The 18,851-nt window shown below is 62.2% G+C and overlaps 1 protein-coding gene across 5 annotated transcripts in view; it reads right to left on the bottom strand.

The window, feature by feature from the left end:
• Nucleotides 1-18,851, bottom strand: part of AHDC1 (AT-hook DNA binding motif containing 1) — a 50,222-nt gene extending 31,371 nt beyond the window's left edge. Inside the window, exons 1-2 of one of the 5 annotated variants that reach the window (XM_063419050.1) lie at nt 18,833-18,851; nt 18,201-18,321 (exon numbers count right to left, since the gene is read on the bottom strand). Coding sequence is in view for 2 of the 5 variants with exons in the window: in XM_063419048.1 (XP_063275118.1) it covers nt 12,814-12,958 (145 nt within the window). In the remaining 3 variants the exon portion in view is untranslated. Of the gene's footprint in view, nt 1-1,941; nt 1,966-12,813; nt 12,959-18,200; nt 18,475-18,643; nt 18,749-18,832 lie in introns of those variants that run through there. The other 4 variants (XM_063419051.1, XM_063419049.1, XM_063419048.1 and 1 more) reach the window with 4 other exon arrangements.

Raw genomic sequence — 18,851 nt, 5'->3', positions numbered from 1 at the left:
CCAAGCCCTGGGGTTCACCCCTGCAGCCTGCCCAGCATTCTCTCCTCCCATCCCCTCTTTCCACCAGATGTTGGGGCTGGAGGATGAAACAGCTCTTCCCAGCCCAGTCCCCACCGCATCTCTCTCCAGCTCCCGTTCCGGAGCCTGGATCCAGCCACGCAGGCTGAATAAGGCTGAGCCTTTGTCCGGCTCCCCCCGCCGTGCTTCCCTTATCTGGTCCAGCCGCCTTGCCAAGAGCAGGCAGACGATGGCGGCAGCCCCGAGCTGGTGGGGCCCTTCTCTTCTCCTCCTCCTGCCCCAAAGCCCCCGTGGCCAGTGCCACCCCCTGCTAAGCGCTGCCAGCACTTCTCCTCCATCCCTCCCTGCCCCCCAAAACCGGGAGAGCCCTCCTCACTGCTCAGTGCTGCACCCCAGACCACTCACTGGGCACAGCATGACAGTATCACCCCCTCTGCACCCCCAGTCTGCTCCTCCTGGGGGGGTGCCTGATGCCCTGGGGACTGTGGCCAAGGCAGGGCTGGGTGAGGCCGGGGTCCGGGGCCGGCGTGGAGCCGGGTTATCTGTCTGCAGAGCTCCGTGTGCAGCAATTAACCTCAAGAGAGCAGCCGCGGCTCCTGCCAAGAACCACATTAGGTGTGTGTGGCAGCGTCTAGACATGTGAGAGACCAGAGGCCTTGATCTGGAGGAAGGCGGCTCCATCCCTTCCCCCACTCCTTGCCCGCCTGCCCCACAGGGACCCCCTCGCTGGGGTCTGGCCAGCATCGAGGATGCAGCACCAGCAGGGATGCAGGGACGGGAGCGGGAGGCTGGGCTCAGCCCCGTGTCCCTCTGTGTGGGTGTGGTTCCAAAGAGCTCCACGCTGGGCTATTAAATCAGGATTCTCCTGCTTGGCACATGGCATGGCACAGCACGGTATCCTCATGGATGCACACCCTCAGGTCCCCAGCCATTGACGGGAGGAGGAGGAGGAGAAAGGTGGTTGCAAGTACTACCTGATCCATGTCCCACATGAGATGTGACAAACATCCCATGAAGCCAGCAGCAAACCCTGTGATAAGCCCTGGAGCGGGGATGGAGCTGGGAAGAGACCCAGCTTGCTGCTTCCCCATGCCAATTCTGTCACCTGGGGCAGGTGGGATGGAGCCAGGTGGGCACTGTGGGGAATGGGCACCCTCCCTGTCAGTGCCCCTCACACCCACGACACCCCCTTGCTCTCACCTCCCGGGTGCAGCCACCCCAGACGGCTGCAGGATGCTGGGGAGAAGAGATTTTCCCAACGTTAATTAATTAAAATAAACAGCAAATTAAATACAGCAAAATTAAAATAGCTCCGGAAATTAATTTTCAACAAAACCCACCTGGAAAGGCTGGATATTTAAAGAATTAATGGAGCCCTCTGAGACCATAAAGAACCGCTGAGCTCCCAGCATCCACCAGCCCCCTCCGAGCCTGCCCAGGGACCCAGAGCTGTGGGGAAGCTGGGATGGGATCCTGGAATGAGACCTTGGGAAGGGACCCAGGATGGGACCCGCACCGCCTGGCAGTTCTCACCTCGCAGCTGCCTGCACATGCCTGCTGCTGCCACACTGGGAGGGAAGGATGCTGGAGAAGGATGCAGGGATGTTCCACATCATCCCAGCAGGAAGCACCGGCCCCCGCTCTGTCTTGGCTTGACACAGGGCTCTGCAGGAACACTGAGCTCCTGCTGGTTTTGCCCGGTGGCTGGGGGCAAACTTTGTGGTCCCTGTGTGACCTGCTTGAGCATAAGGATGCCCCCCTCACCCTCCTGGCCAGAACCCACAGCACCGAGGAAAACCTTGACCTCCAAACCCCATCTGCCTGGGTGCTCCGGGCCCCCCACAGCTCTCCCCAAGCATAATCCCGCCGGCCAAGGCGGGATTACTGTGCAAACCGGCTGCGCAGCCGGACAAAGCTCCTTACCAGGCACGGCGGGCCGATCGACGGACGCGCGAGGGGCCCGGCGGGGCGCGGGCCCGGCTCCGGGCGGGCAGCGGACGGGCCGAGGTGCCGGGGAGCATCCCCGCGCCCGGCCGGGCTCCGGCCTGAGACCACGCACAGCTCGTCACACGGTTGGGGTGTGCCAAACCGCCCTGGGCTGGGAGGCCCATTCGGCGCCAGCCCTCCCACGGCCAAGGCGGCGTTTCCTCTCCCTGCGCCCAGCGTGTGCACAGACAGCGGCGGGCGAGAAAAGGCTCCGGAAGGAAACGGAGAAAGCAAGATGAAGCTGGCAGGTGGAGAGCAGGAGGGGCTGCGGTCACCTCCACCCCGGTGTGAGGTGCCAAGGGGCATCTGGGAGTGCCCACCTCACCTGGGTGCCCGGCTGTTGTGCCAGCACTGCTCTGCTCTGCTTCATCATCGGGGGAAACTGAGGCATGGCAGCCGCAGCTTCATGAGGAGCCCCTTGCTCTCCCAGGGAGGGAAATGCTCCCCCCCCCGCCGTGGCCAGGATGACACCAGCTCCCCATCCTCCTCCCGCTCCACCCTGTTCCTGCAGGAACCCAGGAGTCCGGGCTCTGGGCAGGCAGCCAGGGCCTCTCTCCTGCCTGCACCTCCCGCCCTGCCTGCTCCAGCGCCCGCGGCCGGCTCCGGCCCTCGCTCCTGCATCCATGCCCAGTTCACACCAGCACACACCTTCCCACCGCGTGTCAGGGCGACCTTGGAGCGCTGCCGCGGCCGCTCCGTGCCAAACTTCCCGGCGATGCCCACGGCACAGCCAGGGGTGACGAATCGGCAGGACAGGGGATTTTTTCCCCCATTTGTTTATTCGTTGGGTGGGGTTTTTTCCCTTGCTGGAGACAAAGGCAGGCTGTGTGCCCAGCGCAGGGTCCGGGGGGTGCTGGCAGTGCTGGGACCCTGTGGCGATGCCGGGCCAGCCGCGCTGGGGGCTCTGGGTGGCCGGTTTCCTCTGCACACAGATGGCTGTTTCGACTCAGTCGAGCGCTTGACCTAAATCTCCTCCTGATCCACGGGAGCTGCAGTCCCTCAGCAGCACAGCTCAAGGCAAGGAGGAGGAGGAGGAGGAGGAGGAGGATGAAGGGGGGGACCACGGCCAGCTGCGGACTGGCGGGAGGGTCGTGCCGGAGGGCCCCCACCCTGGGTTTAGCAGCAGGGCCGGCGGAGGCGGCAGTGGAGGGAAGGAGGGAGGGAAAGGGGGGGGTGGAAAAAGTCTCCCACGCTTCGAGCTCCAGCGCTGGCCGCCCGCGCCTGCGTGCTGCACCCACCGGGACGGGGCAACCGCCCCGCCGGGCTCGACGCCCCGGCAGACCACTTCCTCGAGAGGGGCCCGGCGGAGGAAGCTCCAACGGCTCGAAAGTTTCGCCTGTGACTCAACTGCTGGCTGGGGTGACGGAGCCGACCCCCACAAAGGGGGGCCCTGGGATCCCAGGGGTTCGGGGCATCGAGATGGGGGAATTTTTTGGGTTCCCCAGACGAGGGTTGTCTGCGAGGCATGGCGCTCCACCCCCAGTGTCGGAGCAGCCCAAACCGGCTTCCCAGCGACAGCAGAAAGCTTTTAAAATCCCCTACGCGCGGCATGACTCACTCCAGAGCCAGTGCCCAAAACAAGCTCCGACACGGAGAGGAATGGCGAGAGCAGGGATGCTGGGGGCGGGCAGGAGGGGCTGGGGAGGGCCGGGGAGGGGGAAAAGGGGGAGACAGAAGGAGGGAGAGAAAAGAGAAGAGGCAGAAATAACAGCATCTGAAACTCTGCCTGCTGGAGGCTAATTGGTTCCGGCACAGCCTGGTTTGTTTGGCAATGTTTCCTCTAATCCTTCAGGCTCCGCGCTCCCGGCCCCAGGGACATGGGGACATCTCGACACCCGGCCAGCGCCACTGCGGCACTCCCAGCTTGGACCCCCTCCCACTCAGGGATGCAGAAGGATGATGCTGCGACCGGCTGTGCTCACCCTGGGGTGCCCCTGAATCCTTCAGGCTCTGCAGGAGGGACACGGAGACATCTCAACACCCAGCCAATGCCTCTGTGGCACTACTGGCTTGGATCCCTCTCCCACCCTGGGATGCTGAGGGGTGATGCTGAGACCACCCTGAAATCCTCCTGGGGCTGCCCCCTGATGTGGTGATATACCGGGAATGGGATCCATGGTGACACCCCGGGGACGGGGTCCCCTTCCACAGCGCTGGGCACAGGGATGCTCAGAGGGCTGGGCAGGCAACGGTTGGGGCGGCAGAGGGAAGGGAGGGGAAGGGACGGGAAGGGAGGGGAAGGGAAGGGGGGCCCCCACGGCCCGGCATGGCCGAGCCAGAGCACTAGCCAAGAGTCGGCAGCTTTGTTCCAGGTGCCGGCTCCCTTTTTTTCATTAGGCTAATGGGATGCGGATGCATTATTCCATTCCACATGCTGCTAATGAACCACTCAGGCCAGTGCATTTGCATTAATGTGCAAAGCACTGGAGGAGGGTGGAGTGGCTGCATCTGGCCAAGGCTGACCTTCCCTGCACCACCCAGCCTCCCCAAGCCGCGCTGCGCTCCCACCACTCTCCCACCACCCCACCGGACTCAGGAACTCCTCAGGATGGCTCCGATGCACATTCCAGGACACCATAACCAGCCCTGAGCCACCTCATACTTGCTGCCCGCGTTGTCCTCTTGCCTGTACCGTGCCTGGCTAACTCCACCACCCCTTCCTATACGGATCGTGGATGACACCCCTGCCAGTGCCCCACTCGGAACCCCGTCCCCAATGCAAAAGTGACCACAGCATTCCTCCTGCACTCTCCACCGCTCCCCCAAAAGCGATCACCCCCACCTCCTGCATGGAAACCTGCTCGGCATGTCCCTCCCCCCTGGTTACTTGTACAGGGACCTCCCAGCACCATCCCAGAGCTCCCTTCCAGCACCCCAGGGGAGCAGGGGGCCCTCTCCCAAGCCCCTCCACCCCAGAGCTGGCAGGCAGTGCTGGGCGCGGGCGTCACTGGAGCCCTTGGGTTGTTTGTTACGGCTCCCAACTGCCTCTGTCCCCGGAGAGGTTTCGAAGGCGAGTGACCCACGAACTGGAATGCGCAAAGCCTCCAGCAAACAGAGCCAGCTGCCTGCGCCCGCACGGGGGGGCGGGGGTGAGGGGAGAGCAGCCAGCCCCGCACGGCACAGCACGGCACAGCACGGCACAGCACGGCACAGCACAGCACAGCACAGCACAGCACGGCACAGCACGGCACAGCACAGCACAGCACAGCACAGCACAGCACAGCCCCAACACAACTGCATGGCCCTGATGTCCTCCCAAAGTGGGCAACCACCTGGCTGAGGTGAGATAAGAGCAGCCCATTGGTCTTGTCAAGTCCCCAGTGTCATCAGCTATCGTGAAGGCCCCAAGCCCCCATGTCCCATTTCCTTCCTTCCTCCCAGCCTGTTCTTTGGCAGCACATGGCCTCCCAGAGCTGTGCTGGGATCATGCTTTCCTCCTTGCCTGTCCGCAAGATGAGTCCTTGAGTGGCTCAAGGACCTTTAGGACATGGGACAGCATAGTGGCAGTGCCAGGCCCCTGGCCTTGGTCTTTGCCACCTCCCCAGGTGCTGGAGGGCTCCCAGCTGTAATCAGTGTGGACGAGCATGGCTCTGCTTGCCCTGGGTGGGCATGGCAGGGTCTCAGCAGCTTCGTGCCCAGCAAGTGTGTGAAGCCCCCACACTCGAGCGCATGCACGCGGGTGTCTGGGTTTGTCACAGCCCGGTGAGCAAGTTAATCTCAGGCTCCCTGACACGTGGAATAAAATCGCGATCCCATAATGGAATTCATTCATCTTCCTGTCCAGGCAAAGAACAAGCCCCCCACTGCCCGCTGGGGCTGGGCCAGGCCAAGGTGGCCAGTGCTCAGCTCCCAGCTGCAGGTCCCTGTCTACGCCCACCCTCCTCCCTGCCACAGGGCCGGACTGGCACTGGAGTGATGTTCCTGTGAGAGGAAACCCAGAAAGATGCCAAGCACTGGGTGCCGCAAAGTGTTCCCGTCCCAGGAGGCACCAGACGTGTCTGAGGGGGCAGCTGGGGTCACCAAGGAGGGTTGAACTCCCCCAGGGTGATCTGGAGTCCTGTCATGCAGGTATAGCATTCATGAGGGGAGAAAGGGAAACTGAGGCAGGCGGCAGTTTTGGGAAAGGGCAATCCAGGTGGCATGAAAGGGATGGGAAGATGTCCCTCTGTCCTTGTGTCTTTCTGTCCCTGCAGCTCCTTCTCTATTGCCAGTGCCTTGGCCAGCCCTGGTACAGATGACCCATCCCAGGGACTCTGCAGGAACAGAAGCAGTTGGGGCACCCTTGGGGGACCGCAGCACATCCCCAGGGACTGCCTCACTCATAGCCATGGGTACAAGTAATGGGGAAAATCTCATTAATCTGGGCAGGGCAGGAGGCCACAGGGTTGCCATGCTGCTCTGTGCCTCATTTTCCCCCTGGCACTCACGTTTAGGCCACCCCCCCAGCAGGACAGTGGTCCTGCAGCCAGGAGAAGAGGAGGAGGAGGAGGCAGAGGAGGAGGAGGAGAAGAAGGAGGAGGAGGAGAAGGAGGAGGGCTGCCCCTTCTAGGGCACACAAAGCCCCTTTCATAGGGGCCGAGTTTGGATTTCCTCTGCCAGCCCAGCATCTTGCTCCATCCTGCCCTGCCAGAAACACTGTGGTCAGAGTGGGAAGCTGGCGGGTGGGACGCCTGGGGGGGACACAGGGACCTTCAGGTGGCTTCATCCCTCACCCTGGCCATCCCCATGATTTTCCCCTCCTGTCAGCTTTTAATTATACCCCTAATAAAAGTCACTTTGCAGGGGAACAGGAGCTTTGTTGCTCAGGAGCTCATCTGCTCCTGCTGCTCCTTTCCTGCTTTAAACTGTAATCCTCAGCTGGGGACAGTACAATTAGCCACTGTAGAGCTGGGCACCATGTCACTGAGGATTAGGGCTCCCTTCGGTGGAGAGCTGGGGGACCCAGCCCTGGTGGGGGTCGATGGCTCTTTGCAGGATGGGGTCTCCCCAATACAGCCCCCAAAAAAGGGGGACAAGCTTAAGAGCCCCTCTGAACCAGGCATCCCCCAGCCAACCTCCTCTTGGCACCCACTGCCCGGCACCCTGCATCAGTGGGTGCAGGGCAGTGGGTTGCTTTTGGGGTGCACTGGGTTGTTTTTGGGGTGCACGGGACCCACACAGCCCCTCGGTCAAACCCCCTGGAGTTCTTCGTGCAGACAGACCCAAGCAGGTCTTCCCAGGGGTCGGGTGCCTTTGTACATTGTGACTCTGGAGAAAACAGCGACCAACAGGAGCCTCAACACCTCTGCATGCCTGCGAACACTAGTGCCCATCCCCAAGGCCATGTGTCCCCCAAGGGGAACTGAGGCACAGGGCACCAGGTGCCCATGATGCACACACTGAGAAGCTGGGGACAGATGTGACACCGGTGCAGTTTCGGTGACGTGAGACCCTCGTGAACGGTGCAAAGGCCACATCTACAGCATGGCAAAGGGGTCGCTGGACCCCTGGAGGGCCGCGAAAGGAGCCCGCGCGTCGCTCCCGGGTGCCTCTCGCCAATCAGCCTCTTCCCGGGGCTGGAAGGGGAGCACGGGCGCTCGTTAGCAGCCGCTCATTAAGAGCCCTCCGGGAGGATGAAGGTACCGAGGGCACCTGCACCTCCGCTTAATGAGCTGCAGCACCATTAAATGTTGGAGGGGACCTCGGGCACGGTGGGGGCGCTGGTGCGGGGGCTGCCCCCACCCTGACCCCCACCCAAAGCAGGGTGTGGGTCCCTGTGCCGGCATGGCCGTGGGAAAGGAGGAACGCCGGGAGTTGAGTCACGGTGACAACTGCAATGGCAGTGGCAGCTGCTGCCAGGAATATCCTGAGGTCCCCACCGGCGCTGGGGGCACCCTGGGGACTCATCCCCCCTCCAAGCCAGCACCCACGGGTGCTGCACAGAGAGGGCGACCCTGGCCAGAATGGGATAGCAGTGTCAGGGCACGACAGGACATCTGGGACCTCAAGGTGGGGACCTTCCCACTCTGGGTGCCCCCAAACTGAGAAGGGGATTGACGTCCTGCCCTCAAGGATTTCACCCAGCACGCAGAGCACCCAGTCTAACCATTAAACCACAGCCTCACACAGCACCTAGAGAGGACCACCTGGGGGGAATCTCCCGGTTGCACCCCACACCGGGACGGTGTCCCCACCCCAGCACCCAGCCCCGCAGGACACCTGGGTCCCCACGCTTGCACCCACCCGCGTGGGGCTCTCCCTCGTTAATGTTTACTCGGGTTCGTTAGCGCCAGCACATCGCCATGGCAACCCTGCAAGCTGCGCGTCGCCATCCGCGCCACTGTCGTGAGGCTTGGGGACGTCCCCACGCGTGGGGTCACCGTGGGCACCCATCACTGCCACCACCCACCCCAGACATGTGGGGCTGGGGGACAGGGTGGGGAGCAGGGGGTGAGGGGACACACCAGGGTTCACCACCTCTCCGTGGGGGTGACACGGCTCGGTGCCACCCTGCCCGCGTGACAGCACCCGTTGCTCACCCCCAAAGTGCCGCTGCCACGCCAGGGCTGCAGGCGCGTGCGGGCACTGCCAACACGCCTCGGTGCTGCATTATTTATAAACCGGAGGAGCAGAGGGCTCGGCAGCAGCTGCAGAGCCCTTGCGGGACACCCTGCCCAGCGTCAGGCAGCCACCAAGCCCACCGGCACAGTGGCATCACAGCCCCAGCAGCCAGGAGGGACGGACAGGGACAAGGCTGCCTGTGGGGCTGGCAGACCTACGGGGCACCCAGATGTCACCCTGGCGTCCCCTTAGATGTTGTGGGTGGCCGGTGCAGCACGTGGGGTTGTCTGGTGTGTCCCTGTGTCCAGTGCAGTGGCCTCCTGCCAGTGCCTCCTGCCAATTCAACCTCCTCTTACCACCCCAACCTGCCTCCTGCCACCTCAGCCTTCCTACTGCCACTCCAACCTGCTCCTGTCACAACCTCCCTCCTGCCACCCAACCTCCTTCTTGTCACCCCAACCTGCCTGCTGTCACCCCAGCCTGCTCCTGCCTCTGTGTGACCTCAGTGCAGATGCAGCTGGGTGATGGCAGCAAGGGGGTGTCCCCACGCCAGCCCCAGCCAGTCCCTCGTGGCACATGGCCGAGCCCTGGCTGTACCACAGCTCCGTGCACCGGGAGTAGGATGTGGCCCCAGCATTTTCTCCCACCATGGGCTCTGTTGGCTACGGCAAACAGGTTTTCCTTAAGCTTTGCAGAATCCACCCACCTCCTCCCCCCCTACAAGTCCCACCTCCAGGCTGATGGGGAGAAGGAAGGAGGGGGGTGAAAGGCTGAATTGGGGCTTTTAATTTTTCATTATTAATTTCCCATCGACGCCAAGAGGCACCGGGGCTCTCTCAGCCGCCCCCAGCATCGCCCCCCGCGCTCCCGCGCGCTCTCCCGGAGCTCTGCACCGGCTGAAGCCGAGCCAGGCTGCCGATAGGATTAATTCTGCATGACTGCCCATCTCCGCGGGGGGATCTAAGACCCTCAGGCCTGCAGCAATCTTTAAAATTCCTCCAGCCCAACTTAATTCCCTCTTCCTGCAGAGCTGGCGCATCTGCTGCAGTCAGGCACGGAGAGAAGGAGACGGAGGGAGAGGGGGGGACGACGGGCACCCAGGACCGCCGTCAGCTCTGGCGCCAAGCAGTGGCCCTGCTGTGGTGGTCGTGGTCCTGTGTTGTCACTGTGGGGTCACCCAAAGCCATGCCAATCACCCATCCCATCCCTGTGGGTGGTTTGTACTGGGGATGGGGGAAACTGAGTCACAGTGGGGCAGCCCTGATGCAGGGTTCCCCCGTTTCCCCCTAGACAGGGGATAGACGCAGCCCCCCAAGCTGTTGTCACCTCCCTGTCTCTGCTAGGACTCCCCAAAGCAGGAGATTGATGTAAAAATGTTTTTTCTTTCATCACCTATGAGCTCTGCCTCTCCAAGCGGGTCTCATTCAGCCCGCCCCCACCTCACTCCCACCTTCTGCTGTCCCAGAGGACAGACTCCCAGGGTCGAACATCATCTGGGAGTATTCAGGGCTCAAGATTCCCTGGGTCTTGGGATGCCTCATAGAAGCAGAGCTACTTCTTGGGAAAAGCAGCATGGGGTAAAAGCCTCCCCTCCTCAGCCTCTCTTCCAGAGGACAAGCACCCTCTGAGAAGTGTCACCCAGAGGCAGCATACACCCATCCTCATCCCCGCGGGACCCCCCCTGCCCGTTCAGCCACCTCCCAGCAGCGCCAGGACAAGGAGCCCGGCCAAGCTGGGGGTACTCCCCCCAAGCCCCCGCCATGCACCGCGGCAGCCTGGGGACGGTCGCGTGTCCCCGCGCTTTGAAGGCTCAGCCGGCACACTGAGGCTGGCAGCCGGCAGGCAGAGCTAACCTTCAGGGGGTGATGGGGAGAGGCCACGGCAGGATGGAGGGATGGAGGGAGGCATGGATACAGCCTCCGTGCTCCAAGCCCACCATCCACCCAGCACCATGGCTGCCCTCCCGAGGTATTGGCACGGCCGGATCCAGGAGAACCATCCCCTTTGCCTTCTTGCCTCCAAGTTGCCCAGCTCACCAGGCAGCTGAGGAGCACAGCCCAGCCCAGCTGCTGGCGGAGCTGCAGATACATGCATTTAAATCACTTATATCTTTACTTTCTCCTGCGCTGGCTGTGAGATGGGCTTTTTTTTGCATGCGTAATTAGGGGGTGGAACAGATGGTGGAGGGTTCGTTTAAAGTAATGCATCCATTAAAATAACCTTCGCTGTCGGGGACTGCGCTCCGACAGGGGCCTGTTTCACCGGGGGTGGTGGGGAGGGTGGGGGGCTTTGTTTGGTGAGGAGGGGGGTGTTGGACATCGGGAAGGGGGATGGAGCACACATTCCCTGTGGGATGCATCATTCTGGATCATGGGATGAAGGATACACCAACTTGTGTTGTCACAGATGTGTTGGGAAGAGAGCCGGAGCCAAACTACAATCAAACTGGGGGCAAACTGGAATTGAACTGGTACTCTTCAGGGCTCAGTTTCCATGGCAATATGATGGCAATGAGATGGTGGGGATGCAAAACCCAGGTTGGGGAGGATGCCAACAGTTCTTGAGGCGGGCACAGTGCTTGTGGGCACCCTGGGGTACCCTGTCCAGAGCTGCCCCCCATGGGGACTGTGCCCACCACAGAACCCAAAATACGCCTGAGGAGGACACTGCCATGCAGCACTAGCCATCTCTCCTGTTTCAAACTCCAGGTTCCTGGGAGAGGCAGGAGGGCTTTGTTCAGGCACCGGAGGAACGGAGGCCAGAGAAAGCAGGAGTGCCCTGCCAGCTCTTGTGTTTCACTCCCAAGGAATGCCGGGGAGGGGAGGGGAACACTGCTCCCCCCCTTCCCGCCCCGTTGGGCGCCCAGCCCGGCTGCAGGGTGCTGAAGCTGGGAGGAAGAGGAGGGATGAAGCATGGGGAGGCGGGTGTCGTGTGGATGCCATGGTACCACCTCGTGCAGCCAGGGCTGGCAGCGGGTGGGCTGGGGAGGGGGGGACACGCAATGACAACACCTGGGGGGACACGCCAAGCACTGCCTCAGTTGGAGCAAATAATTCCGAGCAAGAGCTGCTGAGCAAATATCACACCTCTCTCTGGAAGGAAAGGAGGGGCACCTACTAAAGGAAAGGAGGGGTACCCAGTAAATTAGGGGAGTCCAGAGAGGCCAGGGAAGAGGATGGGGAAGGGTGAGAGCAGCAGTGGTGCCAGAGCCACCCAAGCGTGTTCAAATATTTAGTGTGCACTTGCGAAGGTGCTTCTGCTGCCTTTAGGGCATCGCTGCTTTGGAAGCGTCAGAGAGGTGGGAATGGGGGGATGGGGAGCAAATGCCAGGGATGTGCTGCAGGGGGGGTCTTTCTTTTTCAGCTGGGCTCAGAGGACCAAGGCACAGGGAGCCCAGGAAAGGCTCGGGTAAGCTCAGCTTTACCCTGAGTCTGGCCTATGCCTCATCGCCCTTTCCCTGGCCACAGCTCCCAGAGCCCATGGGACTGCACATCTCTGCATTCTCCTCCTCCTCCCCTTCCTCCAGCCCCATGAGCCTCGCTGGTTCCCCACATTCCGGCTCACTGGCACCCTGGGGAGTCCCCAAGCACTGTCATGGCCTGGGGGACAGCCGATGGCTCTGGCAATGTGGCCGTGACATCAACAGCAGCAGTGAAGTGCCAAGGGCGGCGATGTCAGGTGCTAGGGCAAGGGACCAAGGGGATATTGGGATAGCAGGACTCAGTGGGGACCACTGGAGAGATGCCAGCAGACAAGAGGGGATCATGGCAGGACGTAATCAGGGGGTGATAGAGGTTCCCAGGCCAGCAAGGTGCACAGACCCTCTGTTTTGACCTCCCTGGCCCCACACATGTATCAAGGAGGAGCTGCTGTGCTGGCAAAATGAGAAACGTTGGGTTTTGCCCCATTCCCACGTCAGCCTCTGGCCACCTAGCCCCTGCCCCACCACCCCTTCTTGCTCACTGATCCGAAATTCTTCCTACTCACCCCTGTCCTTTCACCTGCCATCACCTCCCCATCAAACGCCAGAGTCTCTCTTTTGCCTGTTTCACGAGCTCCCTTTGGTGCACCCTAGCACAGTGAGCTCTTCCCACTCCTCAGCCAGCAATCCGCCGGGAAAAACCGGTCCCAAAAACCTTCCCCACATCCGCGCCAGCTCTGCGGGTCTGGGGGGGCCGTGGCCGGCCCCCTGCTCGCCAAGAACAATAGCGCCTTGTTCCAGCCCGGCTCCGTCCTCTCCTCCCTGGGCAAAGCCCTGGCCACTCTCACCTCTACGTTCCTCTCGCTGTTTCCCAGCTCCCTCCTGCCAAATCCCCGTTCCCGAGTGCTTCTCCTCCCCGCGGGTCCATATTAAGCTACATTCTCCTTTCAGCTGGGTGGAAAACAGCAGTAATAACCATGTGGAGAGAGCCATGCCCCCCACCTCCACTTCCCTCCCACTTTGGGGTTCAAATTTCATTTCAGCAAAAAAGCTTCCCCCGCCTCCAATTTCTTCCCCCAAACCAAGTTGCTGTCGTCGCGTCTGATCTCGGCAGGGGCCGTATGGATGCTCAGCTCCTCCTGGTTCAGGATCTGCTGCCAATCTGGACCTCGCAAACTGGTTCTCACACAGCTCCCGCGTAGCACCTCCCTCCCAGCAGTTATTGTCCCTCCTCAGCCACCCCAACCCAGTTCACTCTCCTGCCACCTTGCTCCCTTGTCACCCTTCCATCCCATTTCACTGCCACCTTGCTCCTCTGTCCCCCTGCTCCACTGTCACCCTAGCTTCCTGCCACCCTGCTCTCTGCCACCCCTCTCCCATAGCACCCTGCTCTCCTGCTCCCCTCTCCTGCTCCCCCTTCATCCCATGCCCTGCCACCCTGATCCGCTGTCACCCTGTTACCCTGTTCCCCTGTGACTCTACTCTCCCTGTCATCCTGTTTTGTTGTCACCAGACTCCATGACACCCTGCCCTTCTGTCACCCCACTCCCAACACCTTCCCCCTCCCTGTGTCACTCATCTGGTGCTCCACAGGGTGCTGTGCTTCCCTCCTGCCCCTGCTTTTGCTGGGCACCTCCAAACCAAACCAAACCAAACCAAACCAAACCAAACCCAACCAAACCAAAACAAACCAAACCAAACTGCCAACTTCACCAGGCAAGATTTATTCCTGGCGTTTTCCTGGGGGGCCAGTGGGGCTGGCAGCTGGCAGGGAGCAAAGCGTCCCTGCTGCCTCCAGCCCAGCAGCCTCCCTCTTTCCTGCAGCTGAGGAGCTCATCTCCCTCGCCCAAGGCGCTCCATCCTCCTCCAGATATTTTAGGCCCAGGTTTTGCAAGGAATGTTCAGGCGCTGAGCCCAAGCCGATGCGCTGAAGTCAGCAGGAGGCGAAGAGGGAAGAGAAAAAGGGAGAGTCTGCGTGGGGCTTGAGGCCCTGGAGGCAGCAGTGGCAGCTGAGGGATGGGAATGCATGGCACGGCACGGCACAGCACGGTACAGCACGGCACAGCACGGCATGGCATGGCATGAACTGCTTTGCTCTCCTTCTGAGAGGATCAATAACACATTCTGCCTCGCCTCTATCTCCCAGCATTGTGCCAGGGCAGGCTGCACCAACCCTCTCCCTCCAGCATGCCATGGGATTTGGAATGGGAAGAGGGATCTCCAACACTGTCAGTCCCTTTCACCGGGGAGGGGAAGGAGGTATTTTTGCCAGGGTGGTGTGTCTCCTGCCAACACCTGCCCAGACCCACCTTAGCACCCAGGATCTCCAGGCCAGCCTCATCCCTGTACATCAGTCTTTACCTACACACCAAACCCTCCCTTGTGCACATCAATACCTGCCCGTGTACCAAACCCTGACAGTACACCAAATACTGCCTACAAACTGAACCCTGCCCATGCACACCAATCCCTGCCTGCACCCCCTGTCTTTTACCAAACTACCTGCACACCAAACCCTTCCCGCACAGCCAACACTCCCAATGCTGCCCATGCTCGTGCTGACACCTCCCACTCGCACTCCCCTTCCTGCTTGCACCCCACTGACCCCTGGCATCACCCCAAACACCCCTAACCTCCCCACCGCCATCCCGGCACCAAGACAGCTCATCTCCCCTCTGAGCCCGGCTCAGCACCTGGGGGTTTCTCGCAGCGCCGAGGGAGTCCCCGGCACACGCCAGCCCCTGTCACGGCCCCGCTGGCACGCCGCGGCCGACGTGCTCCGACAGGTGAGCCCCTGGGGCAGCGTTCCTGCCCGGGCCGGCAACTGTCCCCACCGGGCAGCCGGTTTGCCGGCATGTTCCTTCCCAGCACGTCCCTCCCTCCTTCCCTCCATATCCAGCCTCTCTCGGCCGGCGAAAGGGGGGAGCCGACAGATTTTAATGAGCTCCCCGGAGGCATCGCTCCGCACCCCCCATCCTCCCGCCTCTTCCCGCGCCCGGGAACCGATGCTCTGAAACACAACCCTCGGTGGCAAGCCTGGAAAAAAACCACAGGGCACATTTCCCCCCGCCTTTTCCCTTCCCTCCTCGCCTCCCCCAGCTTTTTTTTGCTCTCCTGCCGATGCCAAAGACCCAGCCGGGCTCTTGTGCTTTCACTCGCAGCTGCAGCTGCCGATTTTCGCTGTAAGCCCTTGTGCCTAGAAGGCCCAGAGCGAGGGATTCTGGGACGCGGTGATTGAAGACAGCACCAGCACGGAGACCATTGCTCAGACTTTCCCTGTCTGTCGCCCCAACGCTCAACCCACAGAGAGGGAGGGGAAAAAAAAGAAAGAAAAAAGAAAAAAAGAAAAAAAAATATGGAGCAGGAAAAAACCCCCACCGGACTGGTGCTCACCCCTTCCCACCCATGCCGAGAACATGCACCGCTGTGCCGGCACCGAGCACTCAGGCAGGCAGCACGCAGGGATGGGGTGGGCCCCCAGCCCTGTGACACCCTGGTGAACTCCAAATCCAACACCAAATCCCACCAAAAGTGCCCTGGATCCCTCCCACCGTTCAGCCTACTGTACATCACCCTAAAAACTCCCAGTGGGGAGCTAAGCACAGCCCAGTTATTTCCCTGTTGTATTATTTTTAAGGAAAATAATAACAAGACAGCTTTTGAGCCACTGTCTGCAGCACAGGGTGAATATTGGGGTGTGGGTGCAAGGGGTGGTGACAAATGAGCACAATGCCAGGTCATCGTGGGAAGCTGAATGCTCACCACAGCACTGGGGCTGCCAGGATGTGCCCCAGAGCCAAGCAAATACCCTGGGAACATGTCACCATGTCCCCACTGCATGCAGAACCCCCCGAGGAACAAGGTCCACAGCACCCTGGGTGTCCAGACATGCCTGGGAAGGTCCCACGGGATCAAATCCTTGCCCTCCAGCGCGTGCATGGGGCCAAGGCATCGCTCAGCATGTGCCCTGAGGCAGAGCGGGAACAACTCCAGCCAGGATGGACGGATGGATGGACACGCGGTGGGGAGAGAGGGAACCAGGCTGTGACCCCACGCACCCCTATGCTGGCCAGAGGAGGGGGTGTGCTGAGCATCTCCTGGCCAGCTGAGCCCTTACATCCCAAAAACCTCCCCCAGCATTACTGGCTCCCCAAGGACCACGACCGGACCACACGGTGCATCCCAGCCCCGAAGTTTGGCAGGCAGTGGGGCGGGGAGGGGACAGCAGTGGGGGAGGACACACATCTGCGACGCATTCAGGGGCCATCCCGCATCCGGGCAGCCCGGCCACAGCCCAGCATCCAGCCGGCCGGCCCCAGGGGGGGAACGCTGCCATATCACCAGGCAAAAATCCCCCCCACATCCCTCCCGCTCCTGTTACCGAGCCCGGAAGAAGGAAACAGCCCTCCCCACCGCTGCCCTGTTTACCAAGAGCGGGTTCCAAGCACTCGGGAGAATAGCAGGAGCATTTCAAGGCCCTGTTTCCACTCGGCTGACACACACTATTTATAGAAGCCCACAATTCTCCCAGAGCTTTCCTCGGGATCTCAGCAGAAATAGCCTGCCCCGGGTCTTTGCTGCCTCCTCTAAGGAGGCCAGGGCAGTGCCGGCCCCCTCAGGCTCCCGTAACCTTCCATGGGCTTCCATGGCTTCTTCTCTGCTGGCCATCCCGCTCTGGGGATGTCCTTGCCTACCCCGTCCCCGCCACGGTGCCAACCCCTCGCCCCCAAACCATCTCCACCTCCTGCCCGACCGGTTCCCGGCGGGTGCACGGTGGCTCCGGCCGGTGTCCCGGAGGGAACCGGACTGGAGCTGGCGGGCTATAGAGGGGGGACACGCCAGCAGCCGAGCGAAAGCCACCTCCCGCCTGACTGCATCGGAGCGCGGCAGAGCCCCGGGGGACTCGCACCGGGGATGGAGTTGGCCTATTCAGGTTACAGAGACATGGCAGAGCGGAATTTGGCGCCGCGCCATCCCTTCTCCAGCCCCCCCACTCCGCCCTCTTCTTCCACCCCCCGCTCCCCACCACCACCACCACCACCCTCCCCTGCAAATTCCACAGCCCAGCAGGAGAAGCCAGTGTAAGGGGACACCTGGGGGGGCGAGGAAAGGGGGAGAGGCTTGGGAGGGGGCCCTCGATTCAGACCACGGGGCCCCAATTTGGACCACGCGCCCCCGACTCAGACCACGCCGGCACCAGGGTGGGAAAGAGAGCGGGGCAGGATCCGTGCCCGTCACCCCGGGGGTTCGCTTCTGCTCTCTGTCACGCCAGGATAAATCTGGAGTGACTCCACCGCGCGCTGTGGCACACAATGAGCTCACCCCGCTGCTTTTGGGGGGCTCTCCCGGCAGCCACGGGCAGACAGGCTGGATGCACAAGGCCACCTGGTCGTGGGCACAGCCACGTCGTCCCCCCAGCACATAAACACGCGGGGACTCAGGTGTCTCCACCTGCGTCGGCCTTGGGGACACCAAACACAGAGTCTGGCGTCAGAGCGACCCTGTGGGGTGACTCCAGCCCCCGCCAAAGCCATCGCGGTCCCCCGTGGTCCCTGTCGCAAGCACCGAGGGCCGCGCGGAGGGCGGGGGGGTAAATCAGCTGATCGATAAAAACAAATCAGAGGGGGGATGACAAGCACGGGAGTAACAACCGCTCGCCGAGCCCCGCACCACGGACCACGCAACTTCGCCGACGGGGCTGGGGGGAGCCTCCCGCACGCCCCTCACCCCGCACCCTTCGGGAGTGCCCCCGCGGGGCAGCCCGCCGCTCCCCCGAGCCAGCCTGCCAGGGGAAGGCGGTGGGATGCTGTGCCCCGGGGGGCCCCCACGTTCTCCGGGGAGCCCCCCTAGCCCCCCGCGCTGTTGACAGGCTCTGCCTTCTAGTGGCCGGAGCCGGCTCTGACAGCTGTCACTCACCGCTCGCACCCGGGGGGGGCAGAGCTGGGGGGTGTTCAGGGGGAGGCGGCCGAACTCGCGGAGATGGCAGCCCCCGCGCAATGGGGGCTCGCCCCGGGCCCCCAGCGCCCGCACGCCCCTCCCCACCACAAGTGCCATTAAACTCCGGCAATTTGGCACCAACTCGCCGCGCAACTTCAGCGGAGGGGACGGCGCGGGGGGGGACACATACACGCGACACGCCGCCTCCTCCCCCCCCGCCCGCTCTGCCCAAAGGGGGTGTCCCGTGTGTCCTCTCCCCTCCCAGCCCCACACAAAGGCGGGGGTCCCCGGTACTCACCCGCCGGCTCCTGCGCTCCGCGCCCCTCGGAGCCCGCCCGCTTGGGGTGGCTCCTGCCGCCCGCCGGGGCTGCGTCCTGACCGGCCGCGGGGGTCCCGGAGCCCTCGGCACCGCTCGCCACCTTCAACGAGAGCATTTCCAGCGCCTCCTGCTCACATTCTCCCCAGGCAACTCCGCTCCTGCCAGCCCGCCCCCTCCTCCGTCCCCTGCCTGCTCTTTCCTCCTTCCCTCTCCCCCCCTCCACCCCTCTATTTTATTTTTTCCGGGATTTTCTCTCCCCTCTACCGCTTAGCTTATTTTTTCCCCTTTTTTTTCCTTCTTTTTTTTCTCCCCCTTTTTTTCACCTTTTTTCCCCCTTTTTTTCCTTCTCTTTTTTCTCCCCCCCCCTTCGCCTCTCACACACACACAAAAGGCAGCGGAGCGGGAGGCGGAGGGGAACCGACCTCCCCTCTGCGCCTCCGCCGCTCGCCGCCTGCGGAAAGCAAAGAAAGACACAGCGCAGCAGAGCCCTGGCTTGCCGCTGCCTCCCCCCTTCCTCCTCCTCCTCCTCCTCCTCCTCCTCCTCCTCCTCCTCCCTCCTCCTCCTCCTCCTCCTCCTCCTCCTCCACCACCACCTCCTCCCTCTCTCTTGCCTTCTGCCGCTCCCGGCTT

This window comes from Prinia subflava, chromosome 24, assembly GCF_021018805.1.
Source record: "Prinia subflava isolate CZ2003 ecotype Zambia chromosome 24, Cam_Psub_1.2, whole genome shotgun sequence".
NCBI lineage: Eukaryota > Metazoa > Chordata > Aves > Passeriformes > Cisticolidae > Prinia > Prinia subflava.
This window is presented reverse-complemented; position numbering and strand designations above follow the sequence as displayed.